Here is a 21,439-nt window from a genome sequence, read left to right as displayed (position 1 = left end):
GGGATGCTGACGATATGAAATAAATGATAAAAAATAAATTCAGAGGAACATGTTAAGTACCAGTATAAATTTAAAATAATTATTTAAGGGAATTCGGTTTACTTGTATTTAAGACAAGTCGGGTAAGGGTAGTTTTTTTTGTGTTGAATTTATTTTTTTTTGTATAGCATACAGCATAAGACGTTTTAAGTTAATTATAACATGTCTATATAATACCAAGGTATATCGATCCTTTAAAAAAGTGAATGACTGTATTTGTATCTTAAACACATCAGAACGGATGAATAGATGTAGATGAAATTTGAGATTTTACCTGCATTCAATTTATTTTATAGGGAAAACAAACAAACTCATATACAGTTTCGTAATGGTAGTTTTCTCAATAAACAGAAGCATTGGTAACTGAATAATTACAACATAGGCATATACAAATGACACATTTATCGAACTTATCAAATTTCCTAGAATTTATTGCGTAAAGAAAGAAATCCTATTTCATTATTGTTTCAAAAATTACTATAAATAGTCTCACTTCTATTGTATTGACACATTTGTAATTAACTTTACCAAAATGAAAGGTTTGTTCGTATTCTGTGTGGCTCTTTCCATCGCCATGGTAAGTTTGATTATTTTTTACTGTCTTTATTGCTATTGGCTATTACTTCTTTTTGTCTCAATTTTCCAAAATGGACGTTGTGAATAGAAATAATTTATAGCATCTAGATAAAAATTAAAAGTATAGAAGAAAATTTAATGAATAGAAGCACGAGTTTCGTTTCGACTAAGTTTAGTATAGCAACATAATATAACAACTTGTGTAGAGGCATAATATTATTATATTTAAAATAAAATACTAGCTCTCCGCCTGCGGCTTCGCCCGCGTTTTCAAAGAAAAACCCGCATAGTTTCCTTTCCCGTGGGATTTCCGAGATAAAACTATCCTATATGTTAATTCAAGTTATCCTCTATATGTGTGCTAAATTTTATTGTGATCGGTTTAGTGGTATTTCCGCGAAAGAGTAACAAACATACATATACACAAATTTTCGCATTTATAATATTAGTAGGATAGGATTATGTACATATTACAAGAATAATATTTATTTTACAGAGCGTTAACGGACAATGCATCCGTTCGTCATGTGCGTCCAATCTTTTATCACCACTGGTTGCCCCCAGCGCCGTTGTTGCCCCTATCGCCACTCAATACGCCCCGATCGTCGGGTCCAACGCTGTTGCCACTAGTCTTGCTGATACTTTGTCACTGCTGACTGTCAGCAGCCTGCTCGCTGAGAAGTTGCCACTTGGCTATCCTCTCGTTGCTCCAGCTCTTGGTTGCGGATGCAGCAACGCATGTGGATACCCGTATGTCCTATAAACGGCATTATTTGAACGGCATATTTTGAAAATATTCCATAGTTAAAAATTGAGACGACGACTTCGACTTTTTATGACTTACTTCCTTTTTATTTTCTTATTCTATAAATCGAATGTTTTCGGTTAAATTTTCGGTTAAATATTGTAATGCAATGTGGACAAGTTTTCTAATTGAATAATACCTATAATATTAGTTGGACAAAGCTTCAAATTTTGCGGTTATGTCAACTTTACACGTATTTCAATATTTTCTATACCTATGTCTTAAAGTAAAACTTAAAAAAGATTGAGAAAATGTTTTTTCTTGAGGAATTCAAACATCCATTTACATGTGTAATTCTTGAATATTGTACCTAATTGTAATTTGGTGAAATTTATGTTAGGTAAAGATATTCGAAATAATTTACTAATATAATATGGCATCCTTTATAGTGCACCTTTGGTTCGTGTACTCATAATGCTAATTTAATAGACCAAGTGCTTAAAAATATCTTATATGTATTTTCCATTTGCAAGATCATAATATTAACTATTTCGATCATATTCTTCTTAAATTCAAAATAAAAATTCTGTAATTTTTGGGTCTATGATGAAACATCTACTTTCAAAGCATATTATTTTCTAAGCTAATATTGTAGGGTTTGTCATTCGATATTTCTGGTCCAAGGAATTTGGTTTTTGTTTTAAGCTGAGTAATTTCAACACTTCTATATGGCCGGTCAAATACTTACGTCCTATCATATATTTTAAATAGTCAACTTTTTTAACTAAGTACGTAGTATAAGAATTATAAAACTTGTCCAATTTGTATATGATCACTTTATATCGTAAAATCTATTTTTTTAAATAGTACCTACTATTTTTGTGTATCTATTTATAACACCCGAATAATATGTTTAAAAAATTCAAAATTTGTACTTCAGCAGAGATATGTTATTAACTTGTTATTAAATATACATGTTTAAAAAATACCATTGTTTTAATAAATTGTAACATCAACAAACTTACAAAAACATCGTCAAAGCATTGTGTCAGCACGTGCGTACTGATTACGAAACAATAGGAAGCGATAAAATGACAGTAATATTGTGTATACTCTATGTTTTAATTTAGGTACTGCTCATAGCTTTTCAGTTTATTTTCTTTGTACAAAAAATACTACATACCGGTAAAGAATAAACATTTCAACTTTATTATTTTTTTACGATACAAAGCCTTTCTACAATTTATTCTAGAATTAAATAAAGCCCCTTTTATTGGATTGTGTTGTATTCATTATAATGTTTTTGCTAAATAACATAGGCAGGAGTTAATATTTAATATAAATTGTCCCCCATAAATTCTCAAAATTAAAATTAATTCAGTCATACGCATCATGTGCAAATATCTAATTCAACTTTATCACTGTGCTTTATCATATTAACCATAATATAATTATTATAGTACACATCATATTGAAAGGCTTCGAATTCTAAAAATACATTTGAAACATCGATTTCGTACATTGCGTATGAAAATCGATAATTTCGCATCACTCAAGTTGTCAATGTGACATTGACGTAAATGAATTTCCCCCCCACCTCCAAACTTTTTACTTGCTTTTGCCATTGCTTTTGCTGGACTTATTTATTACTGAAATTTTAATTTCTTATTACATATTATCTATAATTTAATTGATAACTTATCAACTGAAATAAATTGCGAATTTATCGCAATCGTATTTACCACGCCTCCGTTTTAATAAGTAGTTCAATAACAGCTGTTATAGTGATCGAACGTATAAGAAAGTTTCTATAGATAAGATTAAGTTTATTTACGTGCTGATAATAACTGATATTAAAGTGTCCGGTATGTCGGTGTTAAATAATTTCACAGTGTCCATAGCTAAAGGATTGCGCCGTAAGTATTCAAGATTTATCAGATAAATAATATTTTTATGATGATAAAATATTTAATGATACGAGAACCGCGTGATCTGTTTCTAAAAGCTTCGTGACACACAGTAAATATACTCGTGTTCTTTAATCTTTAATATTATATTTACTTAAATATGATTAGTGGGTTTTTTTATAAGTATGTGTGATTGTGGGTATCTAGTATTGGGATGTTAAGATATTCAAAAATATTTAATCAATTACCGGCTTTGCTCCATTGTATTAGCCGCAGTGCTCCTCTCCCTCAGATGATATATAGCCTATAGCCTTCCTCGATGAATGGGCTATCCAACACCGTAAGATTTTTTTAAATCAGACAAGTAGTCGCATGATATTAGCATGTACAAACAAACAAAAAAAGTCTTCAGCTTTATAATATTAGTACCTATAGATTAAAATATCAATTAGGTATATGAAATTTTCACATCCTATTTCATGTTGTTATTTCATGAATAGAACTAAAAGTAGATTATCTTTATTTGTTGTTTCCAACTTATCAAGCTGTACTATCTGCAATTTCACTAATTGCATTTTATCACTTAAAACTATATGATTATTAATATTTCATCAATTCTTGCACCAGGCTACAATTATTGACAAGTAAAAAACAGATAAAAATTATAACATAAAGTATTATGTTCTTTAAAAAAATATTTCACTGCTGTGTTTCCATGATATACAGTAACTTTAAAATATGTAAATAAATAAATAAATATTATAGGACATTATTACACAAATCGACCTAGTCCCACAGTAAGCTCAATTAAGGCTTGTGTTGTGGGTACTAGGCGACGATAAATATAATATTTAATAAATACATATATAGATAATAACACCCAGACCCAAGAACAAATAATTGAGTTCATCACACAAATATTTGCCCTGACCGGGGATCGAACCCGGGACCGTCGGCTCAGTAGGCAGTTACTTTACCACTGCGCCAACCGCGTCTACTTATTCATATTGGGTCATCAACCTTATTGAAAATCATTTGTTTTACTACTACCATATTCAGAACTAGCTGTTCCCCGTGGTTTTACCTGCAGTGCTCTGCTCCTGTTGACTTAGCGCGATGATATATAGCCTATAGCCTTCCTCGATAAATGGGCTATCTAAAGATGTCATAGATGTTCATAGAAACAAGTGCTGTTGCTTGCAGTTTGCGGTTGCAGTTTGCGGTCTGCGGCCCGTCTCGGACTTGTACCTTAACACCTACAGAATTTTTCAAATCGGACCAGTAGTTCCTGAGATTAGAGCGTTCACACAAACAAACTCTTCAGCTTTTTAATATTAGTATACATTTGTCTGTAAGGTCAATTGAACATTTATAAAAACATTTGATCAATGAAACAGATGTGAAATCAATCGCAAGTAACATTCTGTTAATTTAAACTAATTTATTTTATTGCACACTTGCCAATAATAAATTTCTGACCTAGTTTGATATTTTAACATGATATTATTAATAACTAGCTTTCCGCCCACGGCTTCGCCAGCTTTGTCTAAAACCTAATAAATTATACACTAAAATCATAAAAATGTATAAAAAAAAACCGCATCACAATCTGTTGCGTAGTTTTAAAGATCTAAGCATATAAAGGGATTTAGGGACAGAGAAAGCGACTTTGTTTTATACTATGTAGTGATATAACACTATCATAGTTCCCATTCCTGTGGGATTTCCGGGATAAAAAGTATGTATGACTATGTCTTATTCTAGGTCTTCAGCTACCTACATACCAAATTTCATTGTAATCAGTTCTATAGTATTTGTGTGAAAGAATAGCAAATAGCCATCCATCCTCACAAACTTTCGCATTTATAATATTAGTTGGATATTTAAAACTAGGCAACAGATTTTGATCTGGATTTTGTTTCATTTCATTTGATAATTCATTTCATTTAACTCATGCAAAGCTAGTGCGAGTCCTACTAAAATGCGAAAGCTTGTGAGGATGTGTGTGTTTGTGTGTGTGTGTGTGTGTGTTTGTTACTCTTTCACGCAAATACTACTGAACCGATTACAATGAAATTTAGCACACATATAGAGGGTAACTTGGATTAACATAGGATATGTTTTATCCCGGAAACCCCACGCGAATGGGAACTATGCAGGTTTTTCTTTGAAAACGCGGGTGAAGCCGCGGGCGTAAAGCTAGTAGATTTATATGTAGAGATACATTTGTTTCATAATACATAATAGGGAAATTAATTCATATCTATTCCAAGAATTCATTAGAAAATTAATTTCACAATAACACGTTTTAGGATTGTACCAAGTGTGCAAGATAAAATAATATTAAATTCACATTACCAAAGATTATAGCAATATTTGCATAATTGTTTATTATCTTTTAAAGGTCAGTTTTGATAAAGATAACTCGAGCTTCAAATAGAAAGGATTATCATTAATATCTAGTTGTTTTGATCAGGAAGTAATATTTTTCGTTACGCCATTTGTTATTGTTAATTCTTTAATTTGTGCCACTGTTTATGTTTTTTTGTTTCCATACTAACTATAGTGATTTCTAATGGAAAGTTTGGACAAAAAGGTTTGATAAAGCTTGAGCTATTCACGTGTGCCTAATAAAAAAAAAATGATTTTATAAAGTACAGTCTCATAAAAGATTCTGTGTGAAAATTAATAACACTTATGATTATTGATAACCTACATTTATAAGTAGTTAAACCTAAAAACTGTAGTAATCCGTCAGTAATAAACCTATAATGATCAGAGCTGCTACTTAAACAACATATTCACGAAATTGAATAGGTAACATATATACCAAACTAGAGGTCCGCCCCGGCTTCGCCCGTGGTACATATTTCGCAATAAAAGGTAGCCTATGTCCTTTCTCGGGTATCAAAATATCTCAATACCAAATTTCATGCAAATTGGTTCAGTAGTTTAGGCGTGATTGAGTAACAGACAGACAGACAGACAGAGTTACTTTCGCATTTATAATATTAGTATGGATTGTGACTAAACAGTAATAATTTCCTGCCGTTGATAAATTAAATACACCACACCAACTACAGAGTGAAAGAAGTAAACAAATTATATGCATTTAGAACCTTCCGGTGTTTATATAATGTATAAAAACAAGGCATAGGTACATACTTAGTGCTAAAAATCCATACTAATATTATAAATGCGAAAGTAACTCTGTCTGTCTGTCTGTCTGTTACTCAATCACGCCTAAACTACTGAACCAATTGTCATGAAATTTGGTATGGAGATATTTTGATACCCGAGAAAGGACATAGGCTACTTTTTATCCCGGGAAAATGACGCAATCCCGGAAATCCCACGGGAGCGGGAACTATGCGGGTTTTTCTTTGACTGCGCGGCCGAAGCCGCGGGCGGAAACCTAGTAACAACATAAATTTAAAAACAATAATAATCTTTCGGGTCAATTACCTACTTTACTCATCTTTACTAATATTATAAAGCTGAAGTTTGTTTGTTTGGTTAAAAGGGCTAATCTCAGGAACTATAGAATACGATTTGAAAAATTATTTCACTGTTAGTTAGTCCATTTATCGAGGAAGGCTATATATAGGCTATATTACATCATCACAGTAGACCAATAAGAGCAGAGCAATGCGAGTAAAATCGCAGGCACAGCTAGTATATGTTATATTTCTGACTGAATCAATATTTGGTGCGGTTTCAAGTTATTTTAAACGCATGCTTGATAACAGGTTTTCACATACTGCAAGTTTGAAACAAGTTACATTTATGGTATCTAAGTTTTATTTATTTATTTATTTAATCATTTATTGTACCACACCGTTTAATATTAAAATGTACAGTATAATATATATTTGTATGGATGCGAGGTAAAGTACAAAAGGTGACCTTATCGCTTAAAAGCGATTTCTTCCAGGCCAGTTTTATTTATTTATGTAAGGTTTAAGTTTGAAATTAAGTAAAAATTGGCTTATAGCGTGTTTCCAACGTAGTGTAGGTATGATATTCTAAACTTTAATCTAGGTACCTGGAGATGAACATACAAAATGATGTTTATTTTTATTCAAAACATATTGTTTTGCATTCAGTATTTTTTTTTTTCATAAAAAATAATGTTTATAAAAACTGAATAAATAATTATCTAATTATAATGTTTTACGATATTATTTAAAGGAATTTTCCAACATAATATGTACCTACATTTGTTTCTACAAGGAATTTAAATAAAAGTTCAAAGTCCTTATGTGCAAAAAATAAATTAGTTTTTTTTTTTGCAATTCAAAAAAACACAGTTAAATTTTTCCTCTGTTATTTCCAAAGACAATCAAACATTTTTTATTTTTTATAAAATCCAAAAGTCGTCAGGTAAAACCAGAATATCATGGAATTATACACAAAAACGTGATACAATCAAAGAAGATAACGTACAGTAATTAAAATGCATTTTATATAAAAATGCATTATAACATTAACATTTTTTCGTTACGCGTGACATTTTTCCGTTACGCGCCATCTTTTTCTTATCCCTACCACGCGTGATTCGACGTATTACTGTAAAGTTGCATATAGTAAATTATTTTTTGAAAAATAAGGTCATAAAGAAGTTTTACTCCTTACGTGTGTACACTAGTACACGCACACATTTTTTTTTCGTACAGAAACTAGCGTGCCGTCTCTTTCTCGGTTTTCAAATGCATTTGACATGTGCGTAACCGGAGCCATCATTTTTCGAACGATTAATTACATAAAACGCATCTACGCCTTTTATATCGTTGACGTCAAAAGATAACATTCTTTCCGAGTCGGAAAATAATGCAATTTTTTCCAGTATTTATCAGTTAACCTATCAACTCCCACTGCTTATTTCCGGATCCTGATATATTAAGACACAGTATCGGAAAATTACGAACAGTTATAGGTCATTGGGACAGATCATAAATTCTTCAACTATTATCATTCATGCGTATTATCATTTTCGATTATTTAATATCTGTTGTTTTTATCGTGCGGTGAATAATCTAGAATAATTTCTTCATAACAAACAAATTATGACTCGTAAGGACGTTTACATTGTTTTTTAGGATTAACATTCGTAATGCGTAAAATGGAAAAATCCTTATAATAATTAATCTCTACTAATCCTTACTAATATTATTTGAATGATGACTTTGTTTGGTGGAATGTCGATATCCTTGGTTCGAAATGCAAAATTATGTGGACAGTCCATTTATAGAGGAAGGGTTAGGGTAGATGATAACATTAGACTTCGAGTAACGACCAATAGGAGTGATATTACAAAAATATTTCCGCTAGTAATTTTTTTTAGATATTACTTAAAATGTACCATAGCCGGCCTTTTACAGTTACTATACATGCAAAGTTTTTGAATGCGAAAACTCAATATTAAAGTTTTTTTTTTTAACTAAGAAATTAATCAAATTCAAAAAATAGACCTACTAAATATAAATTAATACCAAAACTATCAAATTATTCCCAGGCTTAAGAAAAAAGGAATTATGCGACACAATACCAGATCGGCGGCAACACGATTCAAAAGACCAACGGCTGATGATGGAGAAGTGCCTCATAGTGTCCAAAGTCACCAGATACGAATATGAAAAGTGAGTTCGGTAAATAATATTAAACCTATTAAATAAAACTTTTGTACTTAATTCACAAGCAATATCTGTAATAGTAGGTACCTTATACCTATCAAGTTGGTAATTAACCGACTTCAAAAAAAAGGAGGAGGTTATCAATTCGGCCGGTAGGTTTTTTTTTATGTATGTACACCGATTACTCCGAGGTTTCTGAACCGATTTACGTGATTCTTTTTTTGTTCGATGCGGGATGGTGTCGAATTGGTACTTGTTTTTACAGAACTATTATACCATACCACACGACGATTATAAAAATTTGCCACTTTTTTTCAGGAGACACAATTACCTACTACATATTATTAAATATTAAAATCATTGAATTTCTATTACGACTACCATCCGTCCGTCTGAAACTCTTTCTCGGTAAAAATATTTGCAGTATTCTCTTTTTTTTCGACTTCTCTTTATTTTTGGTCTATGCTCTAATAACTATTATTCGTAGGTCTTTAAATTATTTATGGTCATAAAAAAACCTTTCTTCTAACAATTTTTTTCATTTATTTCGTCTCGATTCCAGGCACAGCCACGACAATATATCCGATTCAGAATTAGAAAGAATCCTGCGCAAACGCGGCTCCGACTTCGACTCGATGATAACCAACCATAGAGAGCAGAAGGCGTTTGAGGAAAATGTCGCCAAGAGTCTCAAAAACATGGGCCTAAAGGTGGAAATGGCTAGCCGGTATGTATGATTGAATAAAAGGGGGAGGGGGGATAAAAAATTAGGAAAAGCGAAAAAAATTTTTTTTTGTAAATTTTTGTTACTGGTTTGGGATGTTGCGGTGTAGAAAGAGAATTAACTTATGAATTGTGTAGATAAATATTTAAATGAACAAATAATTATATTTTTTTAATGAAATCGTCATGTATATGACTTTTAAATTCAGATAAACCGTTCTATGCTTTTATTATTCGTGTTAAAACAAATATTACAAAATCTTTCACTCTGAAATCAATAGCCGTTTATCAATTAAGTCATCATGTGCTTAAAACATCCATTAATTGGGTTAAAAATCACTAAACATTTTTTATTGATCTAAAAATCTAAATAACCCAAAACAGGGTCAATTATTATCACAAAGGATTTCTCTATGTAAAAAATTCATATGTATAAATAAGAACTACATATAAAAACGTGAACTATAAACGTAAAATATATTTATCTTCTATAAATATAAAATCAATACAATGACTAGTTACTATCATATGTTGTTCCATCCAGATGAGTTTATCCAAACAGTACCTTGTAAAAGAGTCAATATACATACAGTAAACAAGCCACTTGTGTGTTGATTATCCGCGCTAATTGAGCAAGGTCAATATTACAAGTTTCCTTGTTATAAATAATGATAAAATATGTAGTTTATATTAATATATATCGGAAATTGGTGCCTAGGGTATAAGACCAGCCCCCCTAGCCAAGTGGCTTTCTGTTAGCGTAGCGTTCAATAGAATAGACTACGAATGTATGAGATTGACGTAAGCTGTAGATACTACGAATGTATGAGATTGACGTAAGCTGTAGATACTACGAATGTATGAGATTGACGTAAGCTGTAGATACTACGAATGTATGAGATTGACGTAAGCTGTAGATACTACGAATGTATGAGATTGACGTAAGCTGTAGATACTACGAATGTATGAGATTGACGTAAGCTGTAGATACTACGAATGTATGAGATTGACGTAAGCTGTAGATACTACGAATGTATGAGATTGACGTAAGCTGTAGATACTACGAATGTATGAGATTGACGTAAGCTGTAGATACTACGAATGTATGAGATTGACGTAAGCTGTAGATACTACGAATGTATGAGATTGACGTAAGACGAAGCTACGCTAACAGAAAACCACTTGGCTAGGGGGGCAGTGCTCCTCAAAGTTTTTGTCGCAATCTCCAAAAATGTTCAAATCCGAAGTTCGCATTATGTTAAGTAATACAATATCCTAGTTATAAATAATGATAATATAATATGAATCTTTGATATTATATCGCAAATTGGCGTCTATAATTTGAGAGTAGTGTTTCCCAAAGTTTCGGCCGCGATGCTTAGCCGTAGGTCAAATTGGTCACAATAGACAGCACCTAATGTAATTAAATTTAAATTTGCAATTATAAATTATTCTTAAACACTTATTCAGTCAAAAACAACATTGTGATAAATGAATTACTACATTATAGGTAGCTATGTAGATAAGAATGTAAATAATATAATGATAACGCACTTTCTATATATACGGGTACGTGAGCGTAGCCAGGTGCTAAAAAATTCACCACGGTTGGGTAAAATATTTTTTTAAGCTATTGCATAGCTTCTATCGCGGGCCTTGAGCGCGGAGACCGAATCCAGAAATTCCGTAACGAAAAACCTCACGCTTCCCACTCCGACGGGCGGAGGTGTGGCTTGAAGGCATAGCATGCAATAGCTTTACCGCGGCAGTCCCCGAGTGCCACACGTCGTTTTTTTATTATTTATTCTAGGTGTATTATGTTAGTAAAAAGTTTTTTTGAAATGAAACTTCTTTAGGCGCGTTGAGAGTAAAATTTCAAGGTCGCGTCATTGCAATACCGTCACGTCATGGAGTCAGGCGTCGATTTTGGTATCTTTTGATCTTGCCAAAGAAGTTTCACTTCTGACACGTGTGCTCGGCACACACGCTCTTTTGTTAATTTATTATACTAGCTGTGCTCCGCGGTTTTACCCGTATTGCTCCGCTTCTGTTGGTCTTAGCATGATGATATATAACCTATAGCCTTCCTCGATAAATGGGCTATCTAACACCGAAAAAAATTTTCAAATCAGACCAGTAGTTCCCGAGATTAGCGCGTTCAAACAAACAAAATCTTCAGCTTTATTATATTAGTGTAGATTATTTTATTTACATTTATTTTCAGATTAACATACAACGAAGAATTAATAAATTGGTGCGATGTGGTGGTGCCGTGCGGTGGGGATGGGACATTTTTACTGGCTGCTTCTAGGGTTAGAGACGCCAAGTGAGTTATTATCCCATATTATCCCACTGAGTGGGATTTCTTTTTATTTGTTTTTGATGCTTTTGTGTGTTCTTACAATGTTAAACTTAATGTTAAAAAAACTTAATTTTATGCTCACCATTTTACCCATAATCCCACTATATGGGATCCATATTATATACCAGCTAAAGTATACAGACAAAAATTAAAGAAATATTACCTAATTTTATTACTAATTCATCCTACTAAATTCTAAAGTAACTTCTTACCGGTGAAATAGTTGTCAAATTAATAGATACCATGCTTAAAGCAAAATAAAGATTTATCGGTCTACTATATTTAAAAATAAGTCGGGTTTTCCTTCCTGACGATATAACTCCAGAACGCACGAACCGATTTCCACGGATTTGCATTCGTTGGAAAGGTCTCTGGCTCCGTGAGTTTTGTAGCAAAGAAAATTCAGGAAACATTTCAAAAGAAAAGCGGGTAAACCGGGATGATCATTTTTCACATACAGTGCCTTATGTAACATTTCGTTTGGTATTTTAAACATAAGGTGGTGAAACGGAGTTCGCCGGGTTCGCTAGTTATTATAAAACTTTTTTTTGCACATAAATTTTAATACGTCTTCAGTCACCGTATCTGGCAGATTAAAGCTAAACAGATCATATCGAGAACCTGTGAAACTGTGAACTTTCATAAAATAATGATGTTACAGTAAACCAGTGATAGGCTTCAACAGCGCACCGCACAAGTCTGTCGGCCGGCTTTGCTTGCCCACGTGGTGTTCGAACGACGTTAAGGGCGCGCTACACGCGTTGAAAGAGGTATTTATTATTATTATAGTCTGCAGGAACACAGATACAGATAAACAGACTTATTAACTCATGCACTAACTCATTATAAAATCACTCAGTCACTTATAAACTAACTCAGGCACTTATAAACTCACTCAGACGCTTATAAACGCACACAAGCACTTATAATCTCACGCAGGCACTTATAAACTCACTCAGTCACTTATAAACTTACGCATACGCGCTTATAAACTCACTCAGGCACTAATAAATTCACTCAATCGCTTATAAACTCACTCAGTCACTTACAGCATATAATTTTAAATGGATGGACATAAAATCCGTGTAAAAATAATTCCGCGGACCAATGCGGGTAAAACCGCGTGGCACAGCTAGTCACTACATAGTATAAAACAAAGTCGCTTTCTCTGTCCCTATGTCCCTTTGTATGTTTAAATCTTTAAAACTACGCAACGGATTTTGATGCGGTTTTTTAATAGATAGAGTGATTCAAGAGGAAGGTTTTAGTACATAATTTATTAGGTTTTAGACAAAGCGGGCGAAGCCGCGGGCGGTAAACTAGTTAATTATATACTTAACATAAATTTGCAGGGTAGATTCCGCTGGATGCGTCGTTCACGAATACGCACCACTATAACTAGCGAGCCGAAACTGTTGGACACTATAACACCCGTGGATCTGCACACTTTGCACTATTGTAGGTGAGTTTGTGCCATTTTAGTGTCATTTTAGTGCACTTTAAGCAATGACCTATTATACTAGTAGACGCGGCATACGCCAACATCATTGCACTAAAAAACAGCGTAATTAATACATACCTACTTACTAACGCATTATCACCAATACAGTTGTTCTCTCTTTCACTCTCACGCACGAGACATAATACATGTCTCACTCATGTACTTCGTAATAACAACTGCCGATTAAAATACAAAAAGAACGTCCAGCCACGACGCTGAATGGTGCGTGACTAAGTGAAACTCTGGCACTTACCTGAGTTTTTTCTTGCCAAAATAGAGAGCGGGTAACGTATCTAGCTCTTTTATATTATATCATAGTACAGTGCCTTATGTAACATTTCGTTTGGTATTTTAAACATAAGGTGGCGAAACGGAGTTCGCCGGGTTCGCTAGTTATTATGAAACTTTTTTTTTGCACATAAATTTTAATACGTCTTCAGTCACCGTATCTGGCAGATTAAAGCTAAACAGATCATATGAACCTGTGAAACTGTGAACTTTCATAAAATAATGATGTTACAGTAAACCAGTGATAGGCTTCAACAGCGCACCGCACAAGTCTGTCGGCCGGCTTTGCTTGCCCACGTGGTGTTCGAACGACGTTAAGGGCGCGCTGCATGCTTTGAAAGAGGTAATTATTATTATTATAGTCTGCAGGAACACAGATACAGATAAACAGACTTATTAACTCATGTACTAACTCACTAACTCCTTTATAAAATCACTCAGTCACTTATAATCTCACCCAGGCACTTATAAACTCGCTCAGTGTCTTCTAAACTCGCTCAGTGTCTTATACACTCACTCAGGCACTTATAAATTCACTTAGTCATTATAAACCCACTCAAGCAGTTATAAACTCACGCAGGCACTTTTAAACTCACTCAGGCACTAATAAATTCACTCAGTCGCTTATAAACCCACCCAGTCGCTTATAAACTCACTCAGGCACTTATAAACTCACTCAGGCAATAATAAATTCACTCAATCGCTTATAAACTCACTCAGTCACTTAGGTACAGCATATATATATAATTTTAAATGGATGGACTTAAAAATAAAATATACGTGTAAAAATAATTCCGCGGACCAATGCGGGTAAAACCGCGTGGCACAGCTAGTCAATACATAGTATAAAACAAAGTCGCTTTCTCTGCCCCTATCCCTATGTCCCTTTATATGTTTAAATCTTTAAAACTACGCAACGGATTTTGATGCGGTTTTTTTAAATAGATAGAGTGATTCAAGAGGAAGGTTTTAGTACATAATTTATTAGGTTTTAGACAAAGTGGGCGAAGCCGCGGGCGGTAAACTAGTTAATTATATACTTAACATAAATTTGCAGGGTAGATTCCGCTGGATGCGTCGTTCACGAATACGCACCACTATAACTAGCGAGCCGAAACTGTTGGACACTATAACACCCGTGGATCTGCACACTTTGCACTATTGTAGGTGAGTTTGTGCCATTTTAGTGTCATTTTAGTGCACTTTAAGTGTCAAGTAAGGTGCATTTTAACTGTAATTTTGCATATAAACACTTAAGAGTCCCAAAGTGTTGATTCGCACACTTCGTACTATCGTAGGTGAGATTGGTGTCAATTTAGTGACATTTTAATGTCATTTAAGGTGCCAGTTTTAGAGAAATAAGTTTATTTTTCATATAATAATAAATAAAATAAGCTATTACTCTACAATTATTACTATAACAATAATATTAAAAGAAAATACGAAGAAAAATAGGTCAAACATTTGATGTCGGTGACATCGTTCATGTGAAGTGTTTGGAAATTATAAGAAAAATATAGAATTTAACCTAGTATAAAATAATCATATATCAATACGTTTTTACTATTTTTATTTATTACCAATTCCTAACGATTATTTTACACACATTTTACACAATAATTACAAAATAATATATTTTTACAGATACCCACCCGTATCAAATCAAGAAGACGGACAAGACACAAACGCGCGGTGTACAGACGGACAAACAGACGAAACGAGCTTGGCCACTAAAGTATTGCCGTTTTTGGCTTTAAATGAGGTATGTATATTATAGAACGAGCTACTTTTGTATCTATCTTCTATAATATAAAAATGAATCCCAAAATGTGTTGGTAAGCGCATAACTTGAGAACGGCTTAATCGATTTCGTTAATTCTTTTTTTATAATATTCCTTGAAGTTCGAGGATGGTTCTTATGTAGAGAAAACGTGAATATGTACCACGGGCGAAGCCGGGGCGGACCGCTAGTTAAAAATATAATTGCAAAATTATTTTTGGAACATTGCTTCGCTCCTATTGATCGTAACACAAAGTCGCTTTCTCTGTGCCTATATCCCTATGTATGCTTAAATCTTTAAAACTACGTAACGGATTTTGATGTGTTTTTTTAAATATATAGAGTGATTCAAGAGGAAAGTTTTAGTATATAATTTATTAGGTTTTAGACAAAGCGGGCGAAGCAGCGGGTGGTAAGCTTGTAAGTTTTTGAAATAAAGCCTGTCTCGATAAATAGACTATCCATACAAAAATATTTTTTTTTTCGTCAGTAGTTCGTGAGATAAGAACCAATCATTCAAACAAACTCTTTTTCTTTATGAAAACAAAAAATAAAGACTTCTTAATGGTGAAATAATAAAAAAAACAGTCTCGTAGTTTTTTACTCAATTTTACTCAAACTAACAAAAAAAAAAATCAAATCCTTCAGCTATATAGTGATAATTATAATTATTATAAGTATTTATTTATATTTTCAGGTATTCATAGGTGAAAGTGTAACATCAAGAGTGTCACTACTTCGACTAAAAATAGACAACGGCAAATGGACGCACACAAAAAGTTCCGGCTTGTGTGTGACCACAGGTACCGGTAGTACCTCTTGGCATTACAGGTAAAGTTGAAGTGATAATTTATTTAGTTCAAAATAGCCTAGAGTATAGCTTAAAAAACTTTGTAGTAATAATTGTCATCACAAGTGTTGGTAGTACTTGTTGGCATTACAGGTGAAGTTGAAGTGATAAATTATAATTGTTTTTATGGATAGTTAACAACTTAGCAAAACAACTAGATTTAAAATAACTTTGAATTGGCTGTACTATAGGTATACAATAGGTATATAATACAGGTAAAGTTGAAGTGAAAAATTAGGTCGGGTTTGTGGAAAGATGGAATACATTTTTAGATAAATATTGTGTGGTAAGGTACCGGTAATACATCTTGGCATTATAGGTAAAATTGAAGTATTATTGTTTATTATACTTTAGATATTCAGATAAACAACATCACCCACAACGCCTATAAATAAAACACAGTCAAAAAAGAACTAACCTAATAGTAAGACTAAGTAAAAAGTAAAATATTCTGATAGTTCATTTTGACCCGTATCACCTTTTGGCATTACAGGTAAAGTTGAAGTATTAAATTGTATATGACTAGATAGTTATTTTTTTTAAAGCAACAGAGTATAATAAATTCATGCTTGACAAATACCTAAATTAAAATTTATTTTTAAATTAGAAATTGCATTTCAATAGAAACTAATACATTTTTTATCACGATTTCAGTATAAACTGTCTCCGTACACATTCAGTGTTGGAACTTATGAAAATATTGCAAGACGAATATAACATAAGTTTGGACACGTCTTTGGAAAAAGCGCGGGAAGTTACAGAGAAATATAATCAGAAGTTAATGTTCCCGCCTGGTGAGTCCTATCCTACTTATATTATAAACTAGCTTTCCGACCGCGGCTTTGTCTGAAACTTAATAAATTATATACTAAAACCTTCTTCTTGAATCACTCTTATCTATTTAAAAAAACGGCATTCAAATCCGTTGCGTAGTTTTAAAGATTTAAGCATACATAGGGACAGAGAAAGCGACTTTGTTTTATACTATGTAGTGAATATTTGTGAGGATGTATGTGTGTATGTTTGTTACTCTTTCACGCAAGTACTACTGAACTGATTACAATGAAATTTAGCACACATATAGAGGGTAACTTGGATTAATTAGTTTTATCCCGGAAATCCCACCGGAACGGGAACTATGCGTGTTTTTCTTTGCGCGAGCGAACGCGAGCGAAGCCGCGGGCGGAAAGCTAGTTATCATATAAAACATATTAGCTGCGTCCCGCGGTTACACCCGTGTAAATGCGCTTTCCCTTTTAATTCTAATATTCCTGTTGGAATATCAATATTATATGTATGTGTTTTTTGAAGTGAAACTTCTTTAGGTGCTGTTAGCGACGCGCCATCAAATGAAAAATTAATTTCTTAATAATTGTTACACTTACTTATTCAAGACTAGCTTCCGCCCGCGACTACGCCCGCGCGGAAAAATTAAGATTTATTTTTTTCTACGTATTTTTCCGGGATAAAAAGTATCCTATTTTATGCCCAGGATAATAAAGTATAATTATACCAAGTTTCATCGAAATCGAACAGTTAGTTTTCACGTGATGCCTGAACATACAGACAGACAGACAGACAAAAAATTTTTTAATCACATATTTGGGTTTGGTATCGATCCAGTAACACCCCCTGCTATTTATTTTTTCAATATTTTCAATGTACAGAATTGACCCTTCTACAGATTTATTATATTATGTATAGATTGTCTATGATAGATTATTGTTTTAATCTGTGATAATTTAACATTATCTGTAATAAGCTATGGCGAGCCACTGCTGCGTCAGTGACTCGTCCAGTTCTTCGGCCTCCTCTCACCTGAGCAGTTGACAGTAAGATTGGAGTACGGCGACCTTTTTTTTTAATCTTGCCAAAGAAGTTTCACTTCTGACACGTGTGCTCATCACACACGCTTTTTCAGTTTCTTGTGTTTATCAAAGCGTGCTTTTTTTTAGTATTTTTAACTATATCGTGTCTTAATGTTATGAAGTCTACTTTTTTTTACAAATTCTGAATTTTTTGCTAGATTCAGAACAGCTAGCCTATTCAGTACGTGAATACATAACGTTCGAAGAGTGGCCCACACCGCGGGGGTTGCGGGTTCGAGACCGGGCGGAGACTGTGTGCGTGAGGTCGCATTGTACTGACGCGGGTATGTTTAAATAAATCCTACTAATATTATAAATGTATGGAGGTATGGATGTTTGTTACTCTTTCACGTAAAAACTACTGAACCGATTACAATGAAATTTAGCACACATATAGAGGGTAACTTGGATTAACACATAGGATAGTTTTTATCCCGGAAATCCCACGGGAACGGAAACTATGCGGGTTTTTCTTTGAAAACGCGGGCGAAGCGGAAATCTAGTAAATAAATATTTTCGGGACAATTTTCACACACGGCACGATCTGATCTCATACTAAGCTTTCGCTTGTGTTGTGGAAACCAGATGGCTGATAAACATACATATATAATTTTAAATAAATACTTATATAGATAATTAACACCCAGACACGGAGCAAACATTTATGTTCATCACACAAATATTTGTCCCGGGTGGGAATCGAACCCACGACCTCTGGCTTGGAAGGCAGGGCCACACCAACCACGCCAACCGGCCAGTCAAGTTTGTTTGTGTGTACGTGTGTAGGGAACGTTGGAAATTGGAAAAAAATTGGTATAAAAATGTAAATATAGTGTTTAAATGTAAATGTTAAGTGTGTAAAATGTATTCTTTAAGGTGTACAATAAAGTATTTTTGAAGTGAAACTTCTTTATCGGGGTTGGAAAAAAATTTAGTGTAACATTTTTCGTTACGCGTGACATTTTTCCGTTACGCGCCATTTTTTCCTTATCCCTACCACGCGTGTTTCGACGTATTTCTGTAGAGTTGCATATAGTAAATTATTTTTTGAAAAAAATATAAGGTCATAAAGAAGATTCACTTCTTACGTGTGTACACTGGTACACGCACACATTTTTTTCATTCATTCATTCATTCATTCAAAATGTAGCAATCGTGTGGGAAAATAACAATAAAATTAGCAAAATATGTCAGTAGTTATCATATTGAACTGAAACAGGTATATTTTGTTGTGGTAAACATAAAAAACGGCGTGTGTCACTCGGGGACTGGGGCGGGTTGCGCTATTGCATGCTATGCCTTCAAGCCACACCTCCGCCCCAAGGAGTGGGGAGCGTGAGGTTTTTCGTTACGGAATTTCTCGATTCGGTCCCCGCGCTCAAGGCCCGCGATAGAAGCTATGCAATAGCTTAATAAATAAAAAAATGTGTTTTATTAGATAATAAATTTTATTATTTTTTACAGGTTTAGTAATAGACGGTAGCGTCTCATTTCCATTCAACGACGGAACTCAAGCGCATTTGGAAATACATCCAGAAGATTCGCTCATGACTGTTTGTATGGATGATACACAGCCTTATTCGACTTAAATATATAAATGAGATGTAAAATAATATCAAACAAAAAAAAATATTGAGCTGTCTAAATATTGTTAAGTCTATGTGATGTTGTAATGTCCCGTCTGATTAAATAAATAAATAATTATACTGAGCTGTCTAAATGTTGTTAGCTCTTCGTCAAAGTGTCTAGAATTGTATATCTTCATTTAAAAAGGTAGTATAAGTTATTTCTAAATTTTATTTATGGAAAAAGATGATATTTTGTCTTGTCAGAAAGTTTTTAAGTCTACATCAATTATAAGGAACGTTTAATTTATTATGGCTAGAAGCACGTAATCTTTATCTAAATTTAATTATAAGTTTTCTTTATTATATTATAAGAAAAAACACGCGAGGCCGGGTTAAATATTAGTTTGAATGTAATAAGAATGTTAGCTAGGGAGGCGAAGAGGGGAATTTTCTGCAATACTCGAGCGTGGCAGTTTAAGATATGAGAGATACCTTAGACCTAATAGAACAACCTTGTTAACTATTTAGCTCTTTAAGTAGTGACGCGCGCCCAGGATAGACGATCAGATTAGTAAAAAAAAAATCGATAGTCTGAAATACTCGAGCGCGTCAGATTAAGATATTGGGGGTTGATTTTAGTGTTTTAAGACTAAATTTAACTAATCTGACGATAAGTCCTTGACGCCGCCAAGTTATAGGGTCGCGAACTTGTAAAAAAAAAACGTTAATCCGGCATTCTCGAGCGCGATTGTTTTTATTTTTATTTTGAAGAATATAATCTAAAACTTACTAAAAATACAAAATCTGCCGGTTTCCGCGTGACCGGAAGTCTGTAGGAGCCATTTCGTCTTCCGAAAAACGCGTTGCAGTATATAAGTCGCGAACGATACATTTTACAAAAAAAAAGTTTGAATAAACAAAAAAGGTAATTTTATTTTACACAAAAAAGGTCTCTTTACATTTTTGTCCAAAGTTAAAACTTTTTGACTTGAAGCATCATAAAAACTCAAACTCCCGGTTTTTTGAGTATATCTCGAAAACTGAGGGTGTTAAGAAAAATTAATATGAAATAACGATGATTAAAAAAAAGAAACTCTCAAACCTTTTTCGGTCAGATTAAGAGAACCCACCAACATTTTTGTCAGATTAAGAAAATATGCTTTTAGGAGACCGAGATAAACCTCCCCTATGAAAATCTGACGCGCTCGAGTATTTCAAAAGGACTTTTTTTTTCTGCATTTTCAAAAATTCATCGTAACTTATCGTCACGCCGAAATCGTCAGTTTTTTTAAGGGGAGCTTCCTTGGGGCCTACTTAACACCCCTTCCGAAAATCTGACGCGCTCGAGTAAATTTTTTTTTTCTGCATTTTTGACGAATTAATATGCCTAGCCCCACCACGCAAACCGGCAGATTAGTATACCGTTGTTATCAGAGGCACTTGGGGCATACGTAGTATGAATATCTGACGCGCTCGAGAATGCCCAAGTAACTATTTTTTTTTTACATTTTTGAAAATCCGTACACGCCAAACCCACCGCTAAAATGGTTTTTACCATAGAAGCTTTTCTTTTCGAAATTATTTTATCTATCGATTTTG

At 33.5% G+C, this 21,439-nt stretch overlaps 2 protein-coding genes across 2 annotated transcripts; both read left to right on the top strand.

The window, feature by feature from the left end:
- The first annotated feature begins 537 nt into the window (after positions 1–537).
- Positions 538–2,570, top strand: LOC123704074. The gene is made up of 2 exons (XM_045652337.1): positions 538–616; positions 1,112–2,570. Exons 1-2 carry the CDS (start codon positions 572–574, stop codon positions 1,376–1,378), a joined length of 312 nt encoding a protein of 103 aa, XP_045508293.1. The 5' UTR covers positions 538–571; the 3' UTR covers positions 1,379–2,570.
- Positions 2,571–2,990: 420 nt separating this feature from the next.
- On the top strand, positions 2,991–19,992 carry LOC123704075 (NAD kinase 2, mitochondrial). The gene is made up of 11 exons (XM_045652338.1): positions 2,991–3,276; positions 8,783–8,906; positions 9,463–9,627; positions 11,848–11,949; positions 12,647–12,755; positions 13,338–13,447; positions 15,419–15,536; positions 16,252–16,385; positions 17,059–17,198; positions 18,431–18,556; positions 19,737–19,992. Exons 1-11 carry the CDS (start codon positions 3,228–3,230, stop codon positions 19,859–19,861), a joined length of 1,302 nt encoding a protein of 433 aa, XP_045508294.1. The 5' UTR covers positions 2,991–3,227; the 3' UTR covers positions 19,862–19,992.
- Positions 19,993–21,439: the final 1,447 nt, after the last annotated feature.

This window comes from Colias croceus, chromosome 28 (assembly GCF_905220415.1).
Source record: "Colias croceus chromosome 28, ilColCroc2.1".
Lineage (NCBI taxonomy): Eukaryota > Metazoa > Arthropoda > Insecta > Lepidoptera > Pieridae > Colias > Colias croceus.
The sequence above is the reverse complement of the archived record's forward strand: the minus strand, read 5'-3'. Positions and strand labels throughout refer to the sequence as shown.